This window comes from Anguilla anguilla, chromosome 9 (assembly GCF_013347855.1).
Source record: "Anguilla anguilla isolate fAngAng1 chromosome 9, fAngAng1.pri, whole genome shotgun sequence".
Taxonomy (NCBI): Eukaryota; Metazoa; Chordata; class Actinopteri; order Anguilliformes; family Anguillidae; genus Anguilla; species Anguilla anguilla.
Genome location: NC_049209.1, coordinates 22,179,985 through 22,196,903, shown reverse-complemented (window position 1 = coordinate 22,196,903; position 16,919 = coordinate 22,179,985). Strand labels below are relative to the sequence as shown.

The following is a 16,919-nucleotide window of genomic DNA, read 5'->3' as shown; positions in this document are numbered from 1 at the left end:
GTGATTTGAAGCGCAGGGTGAGAATTTTGGTTGACGGGTCACTCATCATCTCCCAAGTGAAACCAGAGGATGCTGGGAAATACACTTGTAGCCCCAGTAACAGCCTTGGCCGCCCACCGTCTGCTTCAGCATACCTGACGGTGCAATGTGAGTATGAGTATTTCATTGGCTATACGTTAGCGCTCCTGGTCCTTTGGCTGTATGCTTTAGAGAAACCAGTCATTTTTAGGGTCAGTATATATTTTTCTATTCATTATATAGGTCTCTAGTTCTGTAACTATATGTATCTATATCTATATGTATCTATATACAATGATGTACAATCTATATACAATTATCTATATGCAGTGATGTGCAGAAAGACATTCATTACTACTTATCAATGAGAAAAAACGCACTGTTTACATGCCATGAAGATCCGATTCTTGCTGAGTTGTAACATAGTATATATATTTCACCATGATGTATATATAGTTCTGACAGGCTTTGCACTAATTTAGAAAAAGCTTTTATCCATAGTAACTACAGAAGAACATAAGTGCATTCACCTGATTTACATGAGCAATGGTCCCAGACCTGGCTAAAACCCTAAAGATTATATCCATAACAAGCCCTAAGAAGAAAAATGCAATGTGATGAAAAGTGTTAGAGTGGGGAGGAGAGGGGAACCAGGATTCATTTTGTGTCTGAAGATGGACATTTATTCTCAGGTTCTGAGACGCTGGGTCATTTGTTCCACCATTCAGGAGTCGGTACAGACGGACACCAGATGGGAGGATGTCTGTCTGTCTGCCCTGGCCCCCTAATTATCGATTTTGCTAATATTACTTGCAAATATTTTGCTGAAGTGCTGTGATTCGCTTTTTACAACTAGTGAAGAAGGTAGTGGCCTTCTAAGGAAAAGGTTAAGTTTTATAATGTTGGTGGGAGCCTTTACTACTGTATCTAACACATAGCACGCTGTTCATTGGGGTGGATAAATTAATAAAATGTACGCATTTACAGATGCCCTATACATGGGATGGAATGCAATGCAGTGCAACAGTGGCAAGCTTCTTTTAGGCCTACAACAGCCTGCTGTGGGTTTTTAAACTGGGATCAGACTAAGGATCAGACTCTGCATCCACATCGCTTTTAATTGAGGAGGGGCTTTCTTCAGTCTCTGAGCAAATTCCCGACTGCTGGAAGTCAAGGCACATTAGCCCCAGCTCTGATCCCTGGAACACTGGCTCGCTTTTATGAGAGCCTGCATATTGTAGCGCTCCTTTATTCCCACAATCGTTGACCTTGAGTCTGCTGGCAATCCAGATGTTTTCTTCCTGGCTGCAAGCCCGTTGTATATCACATCAGCCTTGTGCCCAGAAGGAGATCTGTCAAATTACTTTATTTTTTTTCCCCCCCCAATAACAATTTTAGTTTAGTGAATTTTTTTCTTCCAAATGTGTAAAACATTTTTTGAAGATTGGTTAGGCTGTTTACGATAGATACAAAGGGCTAAGCAGAGCGTGCAGAAGTTGGCGTGCGGTTGACGCGTATGAAACATACCGTACCCAAAAATAGGTATCCAGGGCAACAGGCAGGTGGACTTTATTGCTCCCAACCTGAAATTCTGTTTTGTTTGAGTAAGGTTTAGCCCTGAGGAGCCAGCAGTGCAGCAGGGAGGATTATGACATCACAGCAGAGGCAAGCTGTGGAGGGCAGCTCTAAGCAGATACTGCAATAAACCTTCCACAATCTACCAATAACAATGGTTTGTGCTAGTGACATCATAGTCCTTAAAACAGCGTAACGCTTGCCTCCTCTGCCACATATGCACCTCTCTGAAGCCGCACATTGCTTTGACAGTCAAGATGTCTTACTGGGTGGAAAACAAGGATTTTTTCAGGATTTTAGACGACAGAGAGAGAGGGAAACAGAGGGAGGAAGAGAGAGGGAGAGAGACAAGTGCATGGATATACCTCTGCAGCACACTGGAGCCTGGCACACCACATTATTAAAACCCCTCTCTGTGATTTCTGTGATTATTCTGGGGACATCTAATGACAGCAGGCCTTTCCTGCAGTCCCTGGAGGGTTGAGTCAAGGGGGAGGGGGGGTAGAGGAGGCTGGGTATGCAGGTGAGGTGGCTATATGCCAGAAAGAGATAATTATCTGCTGTAGTGTTGGATGGGGAGCAGGAGGGGGGGGGGGGTGTGTTAGAAGAGGTGACATCATCGCTCCAGCACAGCGGAAGCCCTCGCTTCTGCAATGACGTCACCTGCAGACACTTGGCAGGTGGCCTCCATAGACACCCGGTGGGCCCCCGGAGACGCGCGACGGTATCGCGACACCACAGCGCCACAGAGAGGCGAACAGCAGAATGGCGGGAGGAGGGGGTGGTGGAGGGGGGGGGGGAACACAAGAGCTCCGCGTCTGTCTGCACTCCCAGAGCGCCGCTGCAGCTAAAAATAGCGCGGGCTACCTCGCTGAGCAACGGCGAGATGGATTTCACTCAGCTTTTATTCCCGAGCATCTCCACGCGTGCCCTAGCTCCGCTGCCCGCGCCTCTTACCGTGTGATGTGCTGCGGATGTCTGCTGTCAATGAGTCGACAAGACGACAGCCGTAATCACCAAATCTTCTTTAAGGACAGAATTCCATCACAGGGGATCAGTGATAAAAGCTAAATGGAAAGATAATTTTTATCAGCTGGCTAAAAAAATGGAGAGAAAAATAGCAGTGAAATTGAAATTTGGCCGTTGATTAGTTACTCTTCGCCTGTGAAGACGGCTGTGGCTTCCCCCCTCTTGTCCTTAATGAAAGCACACGCAGCTGAGAAAACGACGATTAATGATGACGCCTCACAGTCAGTCGCAGTGCTCATGTCTTCTCAGTGCTAACGTCAGTGTCCTTCATGCTGGTGTCACTGTAAGATGTCGTTGACAGGTTTCTCCTTTGCACATCTCAGCTTCTGCTCTGCCTTTTTTAAAAAGCACATCCGCCTACCCAGACCAGCCATCATCCTGTCTCTTTTTGAGGGACCAGCGGGATAATCATGGTTTGAGTATTCAAAACAAGGTTATCAGGGCCATGCTGACGGTTGGAATAATAATGATCAAACGCATCCTGAAATAAATTGGTATTTTCGCATATTTCCATAAGGTGCGCAAGGCCATATAATTAGAGGTGCAAGTGGTCATACATAGATGTCATCAAGGGGGTTCAACCACGAATTTCAATCCAAGCCATACTCTATACTGTCTATCCAGTGTATTTTCATTGTGTTGCACAAACTAATTACTTGATGGAGTTTTAGTCTGTCTGCTCAGCTTAAGCACCCAGTGTAATTTCTAATGACGTTGGCCCGATTTTAGATTTTAGATTTTTGACAGGGCTGTGAAACTTTTCCGTAAAGAGTCCGGTGGCAACATAGAGAGCCTCATGTGATCTGACTGACATACATGTACTGGTTTATTACTGTCCTTCATTCACAAATAGACTTAACTGATGTGCTTTCGCTGAAGCACCATCTCATTTTGTTTAGGTGCCATTTTATCCTCTTCGTGTGAGCTACAAATAGTGTGTATGTATACTGTACAAATATATGAGAGAGAGAGAGAGAGAGAGAGAGGCTGTTTAAATGGGTTGACCTTTTTTTCAAGGGACTGTACATTCAGCCTGCTTTTAATGTCATCTAAAGGGGCATCTGTTCAACCAGTGGCAGGCCATTTGAGTATCTGTAGTGATGATTAACTTAAACAAACGTAACCACAGAGAAAAAAAGTATACCCATGTAAACATTTTCCACAGGAACACAGTTCACATTTGTGCAACACAGTACCTAAACTACTTTAAATTATGTTTTTTTATTCAGCCTTAGCTGACACACTCGTGTGTGTGTGTGTGCGTGTGTGCGTGTGTGTGCGTGCGTGTGTGTGTGTGTGTGTGTGTGTGTGTGTGTGTGTGTGTGTGTGTGTGTGTGTGTGTGTGTGTGTGTGTGTGTGTGTGTGTGTGTGTGTGTGTGTCTGTGTCTGTGGGTTCTGCCTTATCCCAGATCCTGCGAGAGTCGTGAACATGCCGCCAGTCATCTATGTGGCCATTGGCCTGCCAGGATTCATTCGGTGCCCTGTGGATGCCAACCCGCCCGTGACGATGGTCAAGTGGAGGAAAGATGGCCTCCCTCTGAGAGTGGAGAAGGTGAATCACTCTAACGTTGCCCTCATATTGGCTGCACATCCAGTCGGCCTAACATGATTGGCGGACGCATAGGAGAAACCCAGCTGATCTAACTGCAATATTCTTGACATAGATGAGCATCTCTTAGCGTGTTGGAGCAATATGAAAGGTTTTAAAGTGTCAAGAAAAAGTGAACAAAAAAAGGTTGACAGGGTGCTCTAGTAGCATTGTTCCAGTACCGGTTTTTAGGACTGAATGACCTAAAATATCACGGTTCTCTGTATTACCAATTTTTTCAGAATTTATAAATCATAACTATTTTACCACTGCTTTCTCATTACAAGACAGGGAGCAAGCAATCTGGTTCAGATGTGCTTGACAGGCGTATAGATCACAAAGAACAGAATAGAGTCCACACACCTAAGCCCCCAATGCCTGCCGACCTGAAGAAGAAGAAGAATACACATGGCTTTTGCATTCTTCCTCACTTCACAGCCATTAAAAAACAATAACTCCCACTCAGGCAGCTTCAGAATATCACTTTTTTAAGTTGTAATCTCAGTGGAGTTAATGGGAAAAAATGCTGCTATTTATTCCAGGACAAAGCAGCCTTAATTGAAAAAGACATTAGGCTATAAATGCCTTCAGATTGCGAAAAAAACAACCGCAGTATATTGGCTATATCTGAAGCAACTGCCTGCCGTTTATATAAAAAGGGATTGCGAGATTAAACTGCACGTTTAACTGCGGCAGTGGAAAAGGGAAAACGTGTGTTCAGGCACCACACACTTGCACACTAAACGTAAGACCACAGCACAGTCAGCAGCCTCGCTGCTGGAGAATATTCCTGCTATCTTTAGAACTCCCTAGCATTCGGTAGTACCAGAAACAGACACAACTCTACCCTCTAATTTCTCCACAGATCCTCCATATTCAAAATCAAGGCCATTCACAATAGGCAATCAGTACGGTAGAGAATATGACAATTTTAATGAAATGGCGTATTTTGAGTTTTGCTTCGTTTGCAGAAGGGTTAGCTTCTGCACACTCCTGGAGATAAGCTTTTACACTTCATTTTCACATTCTCACCCTCCCCTTTTGGCTCTCAGTCAAAGGATACAGGTTCCACCCTCAGTCCTTTCATACATTTCTGACAGTACTAATACATGGTTAAAAGTGCTACTGTTGGGGTGTGAAAATAATGAATTACTAATGCTAATGTCAGTGTCATTGTAAAGTGGGCACAAAAGAACCAATGACATTGTAACTAAGTGCTACAGTCAGTCAAAATGTCAGTCTGTACTACAACATTACAAATGTGCCTGTTGATGAAGCTGACAAGTTCAGTCAAAATGTAAAATTCCAAACCTGTCAGTCGGTGAGTTCACTGTCTAAGGTGGGGAGTTAGTTACATTATTAATGAGGCTGTAATACGAAAAGCTTATTTGTTTTAAGTGATTTTTCACTGTGACATCTTTGTGGTCCTCCTCTGTCCCAGTACCCTGGTTGGAGCCAAATGGAAGATGGGAGCATTCGTGTGGCGGAGGTGACAGAGGATTCCCTTGGCACCTACACCTGTGTGCCTTACAACGCCCTGGGTACCATGGGACAATCCCCCCCGGCCCCCCTGGTGCTAAAGGTACAGTAGGGTACTGCTCCACCCAAAAGAGCCCAGTGGGCGTGGCACCGTGCGTTGGGCCGCAGCTGAGACGGCGTTCTTCCCCGTGTCCCACAGGATCCCCCTAAATTCTCGGTGGTACCGGGAGGAGAATACCGGCAGGAGGCAGGGAGAGAGCTGGTGATCCCTTGTGAGGCGGAGGGAGACCCATTTCCAAACATCACATGGAGAAAGGCAGGTCACCTCCGATCCCTCCGTGCACGCTGAACATCCTCCGCTATCCTGGCTAATAACGTTCACTGTTTTTGTCAACAGCTGAAGGGCCCTGAATTACTGTTATTTTACCGTACGGTGCACTAGCGCCAGCACACTGTGTACTGGGTGTCCAAGGCACGCCCAGTTTTTGATTGGTACACATAAAAATCAAAGGCCCCCCCTGTTTGTGCTTGCAGTCTGCCTCCTCTCCCAGCCCACTCGCAAATGTCTCCTGTAGACCCATGACTGGAACACTGGCACAGTTACATTCAACATACTCATGTGGATCTGGCTCTTCTAGTCAGTGCGCCACTGAAGGAGGTCAATGTGCATTTATGATTGAACCCTCGTGAAAGGCTTTAGTTGGGCTTTCTATGGCTAATTTTTTATGCAACAAGATATTTTCTTTGTTGCATTTTCAAATGATGTTGTGACCCCATATTTCTGACTGTTTGGTTCTTATCTGTCAGTCCGTTTGCCTCTCTGTAAGTCTTTGCATATCTGTTTCTGTTTGTTTGTCTTTGCCAGTATCCATCTGTCTTTGCTGTTTTAGTTTCTGAGAGTGTTTATTGTGGCACCACTGTCTCTCTGTGTCTTCACTTGTCTGTCTGTATAGGCTTGTGGGTATTTTTGTGTCTGTATGTATATCTGTATGTAATCTGTCTTTGCCTGTATGTCTTTGTATCTTCCTTGCTTGCACATCTATATCTGCTTCCCTATCTGTCTGTTTTTCTGCCTGTCTTTAACTGGTGCAGTCTGTGTCTACAGCTGTATGTTTGTCTGTCTGTCTGTCTGACTGCCCTTGACTGTTTCAGTCTGCCTGTCTCTCTCTGCTGATGCCTTCGTTGTTCTCCTCCTGTGTAAAGGTAGGAAAGCCCAGCAGGAGCAAGCACAACGTCCTACCGAGAGGCAGCTTACAGTTCAAATCCCTCAGCAAGGAGGACCATGGGGAGTGGGAGTGTGTCGCTACCAACGTGGCCACAAGCATCACTGCCAGCACGCACCTCCTTGTGATCGGTACGAGTCCCCCTCAGCCGCCAGCTCAAGGCACTTCACCCATTCTGTCTTACAGTTACAGCTTAACGCGGACACACAATGCTTAAAAAAGACCCCCGCGTGGCTCATTAAGTAAGATGGAGCTCAGGCTGGGCATCATTGAGCATGACTGAGGGGAGCCAGGGCACTGCTGGCCTCATTCGGGCATGGATAGGGTGGGCTTCAGTCAGCCAGAGCTGCTGCATGTAGTGATGTCCTTGTTGCCTTTTAGCTGCCTGTGTAATCGGTGAATAAAATTTATTTTCTTTAAAAAAAAAGGAAAAAATGTCAGTGTTTGATGGGAAATGAACCCTTGGAAAAGTCATTAGTTGGACGTGCCAGATCATTGAGCCAATGGCCACGGCAAAGCAGATTTATGCGTCCTTGGCACACCCAACCAAACCCCTTCAGAAACTGTCGTTTTCTCATAGGTAGCACCACAGGTTGCATATTAGTATCAAAATAAGTGGTAAACATCGTAATTTCAGTGTAGTTTTAAGTGCAGTTGAGACTGTGCACTAATAAATACTTAAAAGTATATAGCCCACTTAACATTTATTTGGCTAGATGCTTGCTGAAGCAATTATCAAAGGCATAACAAAACAGGACCTATGCATCAAGCCTGTAACCTTCTGAGTAGATGGCTGGGTTCTTTCTACTAACACCACTGCCCTGTTGCTTGCTGGTAAATCCTGCAGGTCTGATTATAAATATTTTACATGAAAGGAAGTGAAAGAAACATGTACATATAAAAGGTAAAAGGGAGTGTTAAAAGCTAACTGCTGTAAAAATGCAAAAACTGTTGACCACAGATGTGCAGCAGTTTACTAAAGTGCTAAAGTGACACTTGAAATTAAGGCAAATGAATATGGAAATAGTTATCATGCATTACAACCTCCAGGGAATCACAGACGCTTTTTGTAGATGTCAGGTTTAAAAAATAAAAAAGAGAGATTTGTGTCCAATAATTCATCCCATTTCTGAGTGGTCAGGCTGTACCGTATGAGTTGGTTTACTATGCTGACATTGCCTGAGTGGGTCTTGTTTTGTGGGGTTGTTGAAGTCTGTCGCTGCGCTGTAATTGGGTACTCTTTAGAGAGATCTGTGCACTCACAGTCTCTGAATAGCAACCAAGCAGCCATCACCTCCTGCCAATAACCAGGTGTTGGGTAGTTGTTTTCCAGGCCTGTTAAATCCCTGTTGTGTAATTGGCTGCTGCTCTGCTCGATTGTGGCTAAAAAAAACATATCCTCGCATCCTCCATTCTCCCTGGTGGGACAAAAAAGGAAGTGTGGTGAGGAAGTGTTGACAGGAATAAATGCCTGCTTTGCAGAATTTTCAGTTTTGTGCTGTTTTTTTAATACATTATTTTTTCCTGATATCGCCTTTTCAAATCACCTCTGAACAGTTTTACAGCCAGTGTTAACAAGTCAATTCCCATCCATACTGGGGATAGGCTAGTTAAACAAGGAAGCAAATGGCAAATTCAACAAATCAATTAGCCACTCAATAAAAGACTATTGCATATACAGTAGCAGTCTAACATAATGCCTCACAGAGTGCATTAAAGACAGCCAATGCACATTTAAAGCATGTTAGGAGGACTAATAGAATGGTGATAGAATTAACATATTTTTTCTCCTGAATTTGCTTTTTGAGAGGTGTCTGATTGATACCTTACTATTATGTACAGTGAGTAAATTACTAAGTACATTTTATTTCTAAATCACATTTAAAAGAACAACTGTTGAACCAAATAAATACACATATATACAAATGTGAACACACAGGGAAAAAAATGAAAATCTTAACATAAGGCATTTGGAAATGCTAGGGCATATAGGTGTGTTTTAAGTCGATTTAAAAACAGATGGATGGGCAGACCTGATATTGAGTGGTAAGCTGTTCCACAGTCTTGGAGCAAAGACTGCAAAAGTATGGTCACCCTTGAGCTTTAGCCGGGGCTGTGGAACAGACAGAAGCAACTGGTTGAATTACTTCAGTGGCCTAGGAGTGGCGTATGGGCAGAGCAGGTCAGTAATACAAGAGGGAGCCAGCCCATTAAGAGCTTTAAACACAAAAAGTAAAACCTTAAAATGGATTTTAAAACTGACTGGAAATGGACTACATTTTCCAGGATTTTGGAAAGGAAAAACAGTTTAGAAATAGGATGAAAATTGCTAAGCGTTCTGGAGTCAAGGGTGGGCTTCTTACGATGGGGTTGAACAACTGTGTGTTTGAAACAGGCAGGGACAATACCAGTGGGTAAACAGGTGTTAATAATACAGAGAATACCGGCACCTTCACATTAAATGACTCTTTATTGAGACGGGAAGGGATAACGTCAAGCGGAGAGGCCGTGGACTTCATGTGAGGTACAAGATCTGATAAGGAGGGGAGAGAAAATGGTTCAAACTTTAATTCCATGGACATGCCACATATGAAGAGGAGTCAGAATCAGAGGGAGTGATGTTTGATCTAATGTTCTCAACCGCAACCTCACAAAAAATTTCAGAAAGTCTGAAATTCAGTGGAGGCATCTACACCAAAGTAAACAGGGGAGTTAAGTATAGAATTAATGCTGCTAAAGAGAATTTTAGGTCTATGGCAGTTTTTGGAAATTATATTTTGCCCTTGTCCACTCTTTGTGACAGCTTCTTGGAAAGTGGCCAGGCTATCTTTAAAAATCTCATAGTAAACTTCCAGTTTATCTCGTTTCCATTTCCACTCTGATTTCCTACATTCTTGACAAAGTAAGGTGTGAGATGTACATAGTGCATGTAAATCGAGGGGGTTGAAAGAACATTTTGTTGTGTTGTATTGCCAGCTTCTTCACTGAGTCACATGAATGCTACTGAATCTCAGAAGATGATTTAAAAGCTAACAAATTGATACGTATACTCTTGGTATATGGTCAATCATTTTTATGAGGTTTCATTCTTAGCCTGGAAAGATGCTTAGGAGAGCACGGTTTGGATGGGATGCAGTCCCATCCATGTGCCTGGCTGAGGTGAAACCTGGCTCTAAATTAAATGGCTTTGACCTATGACCTCCTGCCAGCAGACACATCAAATTGACATCATTATCAAAAACTCCCAGCAGCCCTGGAGGTGAGGGGATGCCAGCCAGGAGCTAAGCTTTAACGATTTTATGTGGAAATCTGCAGACCTTTATGACAACCTCTACCCCCGCCCCCACCTACCACCCACTCCCCCCCCCCCCCCCCCCCCCCCTTAAGCAGTCAAAGGTGGAGTGTGGCTGCTCTGTGGAGATTATGTGAATATTTTAAGGAGTATGTAGGTGACCTCCATTACCACTATCCCAGACCTGAACCGGCCCCCATGCTCCTTCCTGCAATATCTCCTGTTAGTGGAGCCATCCCATATTCTGCATTGCATGACACTGTTCGTGTGCTAAGCAGACATCTTTCTGCCCGATGACTCACACAGTGGGTGCTAACCAGGTACACAGCAGGATGCTTACAGAAGCCTTTCAAGGTAAGTAACTCACTTGAGCGCTACCACTCCCAGAATACAGATCTCTTCCTCTCTGCTTACCAGTTAAATTCCCAACAGCTGTCCAGCGTAGTCAGAATCAGGCCCGATGTCCTCAGCTCTGGAACAAAATCTCTACCAAAGTAAATCTGTGCTGCTTGTAGGCTTTATGAGTAATGAGTAATACTGAAGCCTATCTATTGCAAAGCTATTCCTACATTTAAATTGAATGTAACTGAAATTCACAGCTTAGAAAATTGCTCATGTGTTTACTTACAGGAAAATCTGGGTAAAGTGCCAGTGTTGTCATGGAAACGGATGTTCTTGGCATGAAGCAAAGGTTATGTTATTTTATCTAATGCCTTGTAAGTTGTATAAAGGCTCTGCCAGGTATGCAAATATCTTTTCAATGCATACTTTTCTCGACCCTAAATGAATTTACTTTTGAAATATGTAGTGGTATTTTAAGCCTTTTGTGTTCAGACTGGGTGGGTGTTGCCAAGAGTATATTGTTGTGGTTATGTATGAATGTGTGCAACAGTGTATATGTGTGTGCACGTGCATTCACGAGTGTGTGCGTGTGTGCGTGTGTGTGTTTCTGAGAGACAGACAGTGATAGGTACCTGTTTCTGTACAGGGAAGATCACTCTTGAATAGTCTGTGGCCATAGACATGGCCTATACAAGCCCCATGTTTTCAGCTGGATGAACTAGTGTGTATAGCGCTTTGAAATATCCAGAATAGTACTGACCTGGGATCTGTACCTGTGTTCATAGTGCCGTGAAATCTCCAGAATAGTACTGACCTGGGATCTATACCTGTGTTCATAGTGCTGTGAAATCTCCAGAATTGGACTGACCTGAGATCTGTACCTGTGTTCATCGTGCCGTCACATCTCCAGAATAGGACGGACATGAATGCGCTGATGAAACTGTTGTGTGTCTCCCCAGGCACAAGCCCACACCCCCCAACCAATGTCCATGTTTCGGCCTCGACGACCTTGGCGAATGTCTCCTGGGAGCCTGGATATGATGGCGGATATGAACAGACATTCTCAGTCTGGTACGGCCATGTGTGAGTCATCCCTGCATGCTTTGCTTCTGCTTCTTTCCTTCTCATTTGTACCTGAGCTCTACCCTGCTTGTGAGAAGCTGTGACACCAAGGGGGTGCGTGGGGGGGGTGGGGCATGGCCAGCGAGACTCGGCTGCTGCAGTGTTGGGAGGGGTGTGGGATGGGGATGGGGGTGGGGGGGGGAGGTGAGGAAGAACAGGAAGAGCAGGAAGAGAGTACATGGGTGCAGTCTGTTGTACATAGTAAAATGTCCAGTGTTAACTGAACTCTTACAGAGTACATATTAGTCCAATAGGGTAAATTTAGATTTAACAATGAACATTTTACTGTGCATTGACTGTGCAGCCAGTTGGTCTTTAAGGAATCAGTCATCTGCTGCCAGCATGAACCAAACTCCCCCTGAAAGACAGGATTTTGTCTGGAATCAGGGCACATGATAGTTTCGGAGTATGGATTTGCACGGTTTCATTAATTATATGCTCATGGTCAGTGTCTCAGTATCCAGTCCGGTCATATTTTAACCACTAACAGGCAGGTTACAGGTATTCTGAAGCTAATTTCTTGAGGTCAATGCACAACTGTTACTGGAGGAAGAATTTTCAGAGCTGTTGCAGGAGAGAGACTGAGCTAGACCGAGATCAAGAGAGAGACGTGGGTCTTATTGAATTCTGTTTCCTGCAGCAGAGACATCTACTCACAGTAATCATATAGGACAGTAAAGCACACCGACTGGTCATCCACAACACGTGGCCCCCTGACCGTTGGGTATACAAATATAATCAGGGCAAAATCATCAGGCCATAACCGTCCTGGGGACTGAATCCTAATGAACGATGGCCTATATGGAACGCTTTAATAAGACCATAAAGACAATCACATAGCACTGCTGTGTGTAATTAGCCTGGCCTTCAAACACTCCATCACTGTGAAAAGAAATAAGGGAACGTGCTTTAAAGGCTAATGACATGCAACCCTTGCCATATGCCGCACCAGTAGACACATGATAAACTGGGTCACACTATGCCGAGGAAATGAATTCACCTTCGCCTTCTTTTTAATAACATTTGACACTCATTTTAGACGCCATAAATAGAAACAGCCTGTTTTTCATAGACTTGTCTGTAGTATATTTGTGGGTTTTCATTAGCCTTTTTATATGTTAAAAACAGTTAATTTTAGTTTGCTTCTCCATGAAGAAGGAGATTGTGCTGTGTTTGTATTCTGTAGTGTCTGCTAACTGAGGCACTGCTCATTGCAGTGATAGAACTCAAACCCTGCTTGCCATGCAGGGATTGATGCCGTCTGCACTGACACTATTCTGATGAAGCACGATTCAGAATGTCACTAGAATACTCAGTCGCAGCAACAGCTGTGCCGTCTACACGTTTTATATTGTAGTGCTAAAAATATATCACAGCCCCCTAAGCATGTTTTATATTTATTGACCATTTCGACCAAATAATATTGAATTGCAAGTGACTGATTCCAGACAAAGATGGTGATGTGCAAAGCTTGCCGCTTCAGAGCTACAGCTGTTAGCCAGCGGAACGTAGTCCTTCATATGGAGGAGGAAGGCTCTGTGTAGTTTTACAGTCTTGTCCCTGGGGGAAAGGTCAAAGAGCCATGGTCATCGCAGAGCCCTCCCTCTCTCCATTAAGGTGGTGTCATGTGAGGCAAAAACTGTTCTAAAAACGACCAGACGACAGTCAGTGAGGACCAAAGTGAGTCTTGTGAAGGTGAAGGGTGAAAGGTTGAAGGTCGTAGCTTGGAAGACAGCGTTCTGAGAATGTGTGGGACTGTTATGTGTCATGTGAAGCATCTGCTTTTTCTGTGTGCGCTGGCTCGGAGCAGAACGGATAACGCACGCCTGCGCAGCTGCGCTCCCCCTCCGCCAATCCCATACTGCCGATATTCCCGCTGAATATCCGCATTCTATAGACCCCTCTGCTTGCGCTCCTATAGAATGGAAGCCTGCTTCGCAGCTCTGCTCTGTTTTGTGGTGGTGGGTTGGTGGGGGGGAGGGGTGGATAACGGATGATGGGGGGGTGGGAATGTGTGCTCCACTGTTTTTCGCTTGGCTGATTTATACCGAATTTATATCTGTTGAGATTGTTTATGTACGTGTTATCATCCACACTATGTCATTCTATGCCATCACTGGGCATCTTTCAGATGCTCAATCTCGCAAATGTTCAGCCGATGGGTTCTCCCATTTTAGCGCTGATGTCCTCCCAGTCTCCCTCTCCTTAGGGGGTGAATAGGCAACCTCTGCACATCTATTGTAAGTGTTCCAACGTGACATCTTTATGTTCTGTGACTGTCCCAGTGCAGCAGTCTGAGAGAAGGCAGGACGTGAGGGTAACCTTGCTCTCCACGATGTGCAAACAGGGACGGAGATGGGACGGGTGGGGCTTTAGCAGGGAGTGAGGAGGGGGGGGGGGGGGGGGGGTGTTAGAGGGATGGACGTGAGAGGGGCAGAGTGGAACAAGCAGCTCACGTTCCTGACTTTGAGCGGCAGGGCTGGCAGAAGAGGACAGCTTCAGTATGCTGAGAGGCCCGTGGTGCTGGGGAGATTAACATGAACCGGCGCTGTAATTTCAAGGTCCTTTGGCAAAAGCAGCATGCTTACCCACACCCATGCTCAAAAACTGACAAACACACACTCCATGCACATCCATGCATATATACATACATACATAGAGCATGTATATATTTAATATATAATGTATAATTATATAAATATTCATATGCACACACACATACATTTACACTATGGTGGTTCAGAACTGGCACTTTCCAGTCTCTGCTCTGGGAACAGTACACATGTCCTGTCATCATATGTAGCCTGGGTAAGGTCAATGCAGTGTAAGGCATAGTCTCCCTGTGTACTGTAGGATCTGTTCTTTGCAGTCTGTGCTAAGTGGACCGGGACTGTATCCTTTAAGGACAGCACGGGCCTGATTAGAATACAGATGCGCTCCTGCTGAGGCAGGCTGTCACCGCAGGCATACAGCAGATGCTAATGCGCATGTGAACACAGGGCAGATCTTTTCCTGCCCCTCTGCCTTCAACTCAGGGGTGTAATCCAGAAGCTCCGAGATATACGTGGAAAGTGGTTGAAGGCCCCACACTGTACTGAGATGTGGGTGGTCAGTGGTTGAAGACCTCCCTCCCACACTGCTCTGAGATCTAAATGGTCAGTGGTTGAAGACCCCCCTGCCACACTGCTCTGAGATCTAAATGGTCAGTGGTTGAAGACCCCCCTGCCACACTGCTCTGAGATCTAAATGGTCAGTGGTTGAAGACCCCCTCCCATACTGCTCTGGATGTAAATGGTCAGTGGTTGAAGACCCCCCTCCTACACTGCTCTGGATGTAAATGGTCCGTGGTTGAAGACCCCCCTCCTACACTGCTCTGGATGTAAATGGTCAGTGGTTGAAGACCCCCCTCCCACACTGCTCTGGATGTAAATGGTCAGTGGTTGAATACCCCCCTCCCACACTGCTCTGAGATGTAAATGGTCAGTGGTTGAAGACCCCCCTGCCACACTGCTCTGGATGTAAATGGTCCGTGGTTGAAGACCCCCCTCCTACACTGCTCTGGATGTAAATGGTCAGTGGTTGAAGACCCCCCTCCCACACTGCTCTGGATGTAAATGGTCAGTGGTTGAATACCCCCCTGCCACACTGCTCTGAGATGTAAATGGTCAGTGGTTGAAGACTCCCCTCCCACACTGCTCTGGATGTAAATGGTCAGTGGTTGAAGACCCCCCTGCCACACTGCTCTGAGATGTAAATGGTCAGTGGTTGAAGACCCCCCTCCCACACTGCTCTGGATGTAAATGGTCAGTGGTTGAAGACCCCCCTCCTACACTGCTCTGGATGTAAATGGTCAGTGGTTGAAGACCCCCCTCCCACACTGCTCTGGGTGTAAATAGTCAGTGGTTGAAGACCCCCCTCCTACACTGCTCTGAGATGTACATGGTCAGTGGTTGAAGACACCCCTGCCACACTGCTCTGAGATGTGTAAATGGTCAGTGGTTGAAGACCCCCCCTCCCACACTGCTCTGGATGTAAATGGTCAGTGGTTGAAGACCCCCCCCACACTGCTCGGGATGTAAATGGTCAGTAGTTGAAGATCGCCCTCCCACACTGCTCTGAGATGTAAATGGTCAGTAGTTGAAGACCTCCCTCCCACACTGCTGTGAGTTGAGATGGCCAAGTTCAGATCTCTCTATGTCCCTGAACTGAAAAAAAGTCCCTAGATTAAGAGTTCACCATCTGGACGTTGTTTGTATGGTCCACGCGTCCTCCGCTCCCCTTCAGTTTGTCCTTTTCAGTTCATCCATCTAAATCTCCCGTAGTTATTGTCCGGGGAGGAGTGGCCCTTGTTTTGGTTCCAAAAGCCTCTCAAACATCTTGACAGGAAAGCGGCACCCGTAATTAAGTTGTCTGTGCTCTTCTCCTCCCTGCCAGGGAGTCGTAAAACATTGTGTTCTTGTCAGGGCTAATAACGGCATTAGGCTTCAGTGTGCGCGCGCGTGTGGCCGTCTAGCGCCTGCCCGCCACGACAGCGTTTCATCCGTCACCGGAGCTGCCCTTCGATGCGCCTTTCAGAGATGAAGATTTCCCCCCCGAAGCCTCGCTGACAGACAGGCCAGGCCGTATGCGCGCACATTGATGGGCGGAGGGAACGCGTCGCTCAACCCCAGCACAGCCTCGTGCCCCTCGGACCTGTAGTTAGCACGGGGGGGGAGACGCGTCCCACTCTCTAATGCGTGCGTGAGCTTCTTTACCCCCTTTATCCCCATTATATGTGTCAACGGTAAATGCGCTGTACGCTTTCTGTGATTTAGTACAAGCGCTGGCCCTCCTGTTTCATCCAACCCCCCCCCCCACATTCAGGCACTCTGTCAGCTGAAATTATACCCCTTTTTACTCACCATCAATGAATATTTTAATACAAATCATAGGGAACATGACACCTTTTAAAGAGGTACTTATGTGAGATGATCTGTGTTCTGTGCTCCGTCCGCTGATGAATTTAACCTTTGTGGACACATCTTCATTTAAGTTGTATGCTTCCAAATGTCTTTTAATGCCTGTTATTATAAGGACAAATCAAATCTGAGTGATACACTTATTCAGAGTAATAAACTATGTGCATAGGCACGGTTACGAATTCAAAACTGATGTTGGCATACAAGGCTGCTAACGGAGGTGCACCCCCATACCTCCAGGCCATGGTCCAGCCCTACACTCCAATCGGGGCTCTATGCAGCTGGAAAGCAAA

At 45.6% G+C, this 16,919-nt stretch overlaps 1 protein-coding gene across 7 annotated transcripts in view; it reads left to right on the top strand.

Moving 5' to 3' along the window:
* igsf9bb (immunoglobulin superfamily, member 9Bb) overlaps nucleotides 1–16,919 on the top strand; it is a 134,285-nt gene that overhangs the window by 83,391 nt on the left and 33,975 nt on the right. For 6 of the 7 annotated variants that reach the window (XM_035433321.1, XM_035433318.1, XM_035433322.1 and 3 more), the window contains exons 7-12: nucleotides 2–147; nucleotides 4,032–4,174; nucleotides 5,652–5,792; nucleotides 5,889–6,005; nucleotides 6,893–7,043; nucleotides 11,506–11,629. In XM_035433321.1, the coding sequence (XP_035289212.1) occupies nucleotides 2–147; nucleotides 4,032–4,174; nucleotides 5,652–5,792; nucleotides 5,889–6,005; nucleotides 6,893–7,043; nucleotides 11,506–11,629 (822 nt within the window). The remainder of the gene's footprint in view (nucleotide 1; nucleotides 148–4,031; nucleotides 4,175–5,651; nucleotides 5,793–5,888; nucleotides 6,006–6,892; nucleotides 7,044–11,505; nucleotides 11,630–16,919) is intronic. The other variant, XM_035433320.1, reaches the window with a different exon arrangement.